Source organism: Teleopsis dalmanni, chromosome 2, assembly GCF_002237135.1.
Source record: "Teleopsis dalmanni isolate 2A chromosome 2, ASM223713v2, whole genome shotgun sequence".
Taxonomy (NCBI): Eukaryota; Metazoa; Arthropoda; class Insecta; order Diptera; family Diopsidae; genus Teleopsis; species Teleopsis dalmanni.
Window position 1 is genome coordinate 70843512 of NC_051847.1, and position 3647 is coordinate 70847158.

Sequence of the window (3647 nt, forward strand, 5' to 3'; positions counted from 1 at the left end):
GTAACGGATTTTGGAGGCGTAACGGTCGTTATATAATCACCAAAGGCAGTCGAATCTACACATTTGTCGCGCCTATAGTTTACGTGCTTGGCGCTGCTTACACTATTTACAATAAACTAACAGATCCCTATCAAAAGGAGCGTACTTTCAGTCTCGATAGTTTATTATTATCCATAATATTTTCGGAAATCTTCATGTCGTCCTTAGTTTTTTTTATCTCAGTATTTTCCCTACAGTATCACAGTAAGAGACATCTATATATATACGAACGGCTACAGACAATTGATGAGTATTTCATTAAAGAGTTTGGTGCCAATATGAATTATCACAAACTACTGAGAAAAGTTATAGTGGTGATGACATTATCTTCCATTGTGTACTTAGGAGCAGTTCTATGGGCAACACTTCAACTATCCAATAATGATTTTATACTAATGTTTATGGGTGCTATGTGTTATTGTTTAATAACTGGTAGCATTAACTTTAATGGTTATGCTCATATGAATTTAGCCGAAATTATCAAAATTCGCTGTCGTTTATTACAGAAGATTTTGAATAAAGAGTTTATAGATTACAAGTTTTCGGAAAGCAATTTAAGAGAGTTACGCTTACAAAGAGCAGTGGAGATATGGAAGGAGCTACAACAAATAATACGTGAGATAAATAGAGTGTACACATTATCATTACTTTTTACTTTGGCACATGACTTCATGTTGACAACGAGTGAATTGTATATGGTGTTTGGAAGAACTATTGCCGGTCAAAATACTAGTTATTATTTACTCAGTTATGTGGTCATGGTGATGCTACCTCCACTCTATAAGATGATAATGGCACCCATTTATTGTGAGGAAACAATAAAAGAGGTAAACATTTTCTTGTGATGTTTCTTCAATAATATATCTGTATATACTCACAACTGAATAAACCCACTTGTAACCCTATGGATATTTCATAATATATAATAAAAAATATATATATATATGTATAATTTTAATTGATAATATGTTTAAAGTATATATACTTAGTACATTTAAAATCTTTTGAAGTTTTTAATTGTTTAAAATTTTGCCCATGGGCATCATATTTCTAAGCACGGTTTAGCTTGTTTATATATATTATATATAATGCTATATATTCTATAATATTAAATATATTTTTTTTATTTTTTTTTTAAATTTGCAACAAAGAGTACAAAATGTGTACGTCTCATAGAGCAATTAAATTCCTGGTATCCTAAAAGTGTAAAAATACGAAATTTGGTTGAAGCTCTTATGATGTGGCGTTTGGATAATAATGTCGAATTCAATTGCGGTTTTAATCTGACCATACGGCGTACTATCATAACAACGGTAACAAATTTGATATCAAAAATGTTTCATATAATATTATTTAATAATATAATAATATAATATTATTTTTGTGATTCTAGGTTACATCAGTGGTTTTTAACTATCTTCTTATTTTGATACAGTTTCGGATGACACAAGATATGGGCGATAATATGGAGCAACAGAAAAACTTACTACGTGAATGGGCTAATCAAGGACCCGATTTCCTATATTAAAATTAAAAATGTTAATGCAAAGTCCAGTAAGCAATGGACCACAATCTATAGTATTATCTGGAAAAAAATATTCAGTTTGCTTTTTTTTTAAACAAAAATTTAATAGATCTATATATGGTATAGCGCATTTCTTTCGCTAGTGTTTAGCTACTGACGAAAGAAATAGTGATATATTGTGTGGTCAAGTTTTATATCAGTAGAAGAGAGTTTCACAAGTTTGGCATGAATAATAATGTGATAGTACAATCTTAGAAAACAACGACGTATGCTTCTAAACTTCCCAGCCGACATATATCAATTTCGAAGGATTACGATTAATGTTCTAACGACGTTCTTAGTTCTAACGACGAATTTAGTCTATTGATTTATAGCGCTATCGTAGGAAGTTTGATAAATTCTGAACTATCTAGAATTTTTAATAAAGCTAACGATAGTTTCAAAGATGAAATCTAGCAACTGACTAAGATTTTCTAAAAGGTAACTTTCTATACTAAACTCCTTAACCCCCTGAATTTTGCATATATAAGCCCATAGTAAATGAATCCAGTAAAGTTGAGATGCGAGACACTTTAAGACATAATTTGGAAACATAAAATTATTCAGGTATTAACACCAACATTGACTGTTATCTCACTAGTAATTAGTTTATTAAAGGAAGTGTTTTAGTACTTTATAAATTAATCTAACATATTGTTGAGTATTTAAGATCGATAATATCGAAGTAAACTTAATTTAACAGTTTAAACAGTTTAGTTTTGGTTGCTGATTCGCCGTAGACATGTCTACGACAGATAAATTAACAAACAGAATAAAAAGTTTTAATTTTTAAGAAGAGTTTATAATCTCTCGTGATTTATAAACTAATTATATAAACTAATATTATAAACTAATTCACCTTTCGACATTAGGAAGTCCTCAACAACCGACATTTTGATCTTCGTTCGAAAGGCGGAATGTCTTTTGTTCAGTTAGGGTCTGTTGTAGCACAAAAGATCAATCATGGTCGCAGTGCTCTGCTCAAATGGGAGCTAGTACCCTGTTATTTCCTATCTATAAACTAATTGTAATTTAATCAAAATTCACTTTCAAGTAAAAAAACATTATAATCACTGGTATTAAATTATATACACTGTAATTGCTGATCATTTTTAGTAAGTAGGAATTATCTTATATTATTTAGTGAATATCTAATAAATATTATGGTCATTATTTTAATATTTTTTAAATTTTATTATCTTATAACTTATTAGCCTATTTTATAAATCATGTTTCTACGTTTTGTATTGTTTATAAAAATATTATTTATTAAAAGAGTTTTCGAAAAGTAGTAAACTAGAACAACAAAATTTTTTTATATTATTTTAATTATTTTCATATTTTTATTTTTTATTTTATATCATTTTATTATAATTAATTGAGTTTTTGGCTGACCATACAGCTGTTGAAGTTTTTAAATGTTTTTCGTATTACTAAGTACATAATAATAAAAGTCAAGAGATATAATATATATAAAAATATATCAAAATATAATTCACGGGTATGTAGGGGTTGACACAAAGATTAATTTCAACATTTTAACAATTTATATTTCCATTTTAAAAATAATATTTTAACATTTCTGACGATAATAACGATAAATTGAAAATAGATTACATTTTTATAATTTAACAACAATAGCTTATCTTAGAATTTAATTTTTTTCGTAAAAACGTAAGTTAAAAATTCCATCAATTTAATAAAATTTAATGTGATATTTAATAAAATTAAAAAACAACATATTCCACTTACCTGTAATCTGAGCCTTTGTTATTCATGTTTAATAAACAAATTTAACAGTTCATTGAAGAAGATATACAGTAGCTGTTATTTAACTGTTATACTAAAAATGTTGTTAACATATATGTGTACACATTAGCTTGCATCAATTCACAGAAGCGTTAAATTATTTTTTTAATAAGATTCAATAAATATTAATATTTAAAATTCTTATTTTATATTATATATTTTTTAATATTATTTCATATTTTTAATTTATACACTATTATTTTTAAATTTAATTTATTTTATAACACTTATTAAA

At 26.8% G+C, this 3647-nt stretch overlaps 1 protein-coding gene across 1 annotated transcript; it reads left to right on the plus strand.

Moving 5' to 3' along the window:
• Positions 1-434: 434 nt before the first annotated feature.
• On the plus strand, positions 435-1567 carry LOC119674802 (putative gustatory receptor 57a). The gene is made up of 3 exons (XM_038085957.1): positions 435-866; positions 1191-1352; positions 1433-1567. Exons 1-3 carry the CDS (start codon positions 435-437, stop codon positions 1565-1567), a joined length of 729 nt encoding a protein of 242 aa, XP_037941885.1.
• Positions 1568-3647: the final 2080 nt, after the last annotated feature.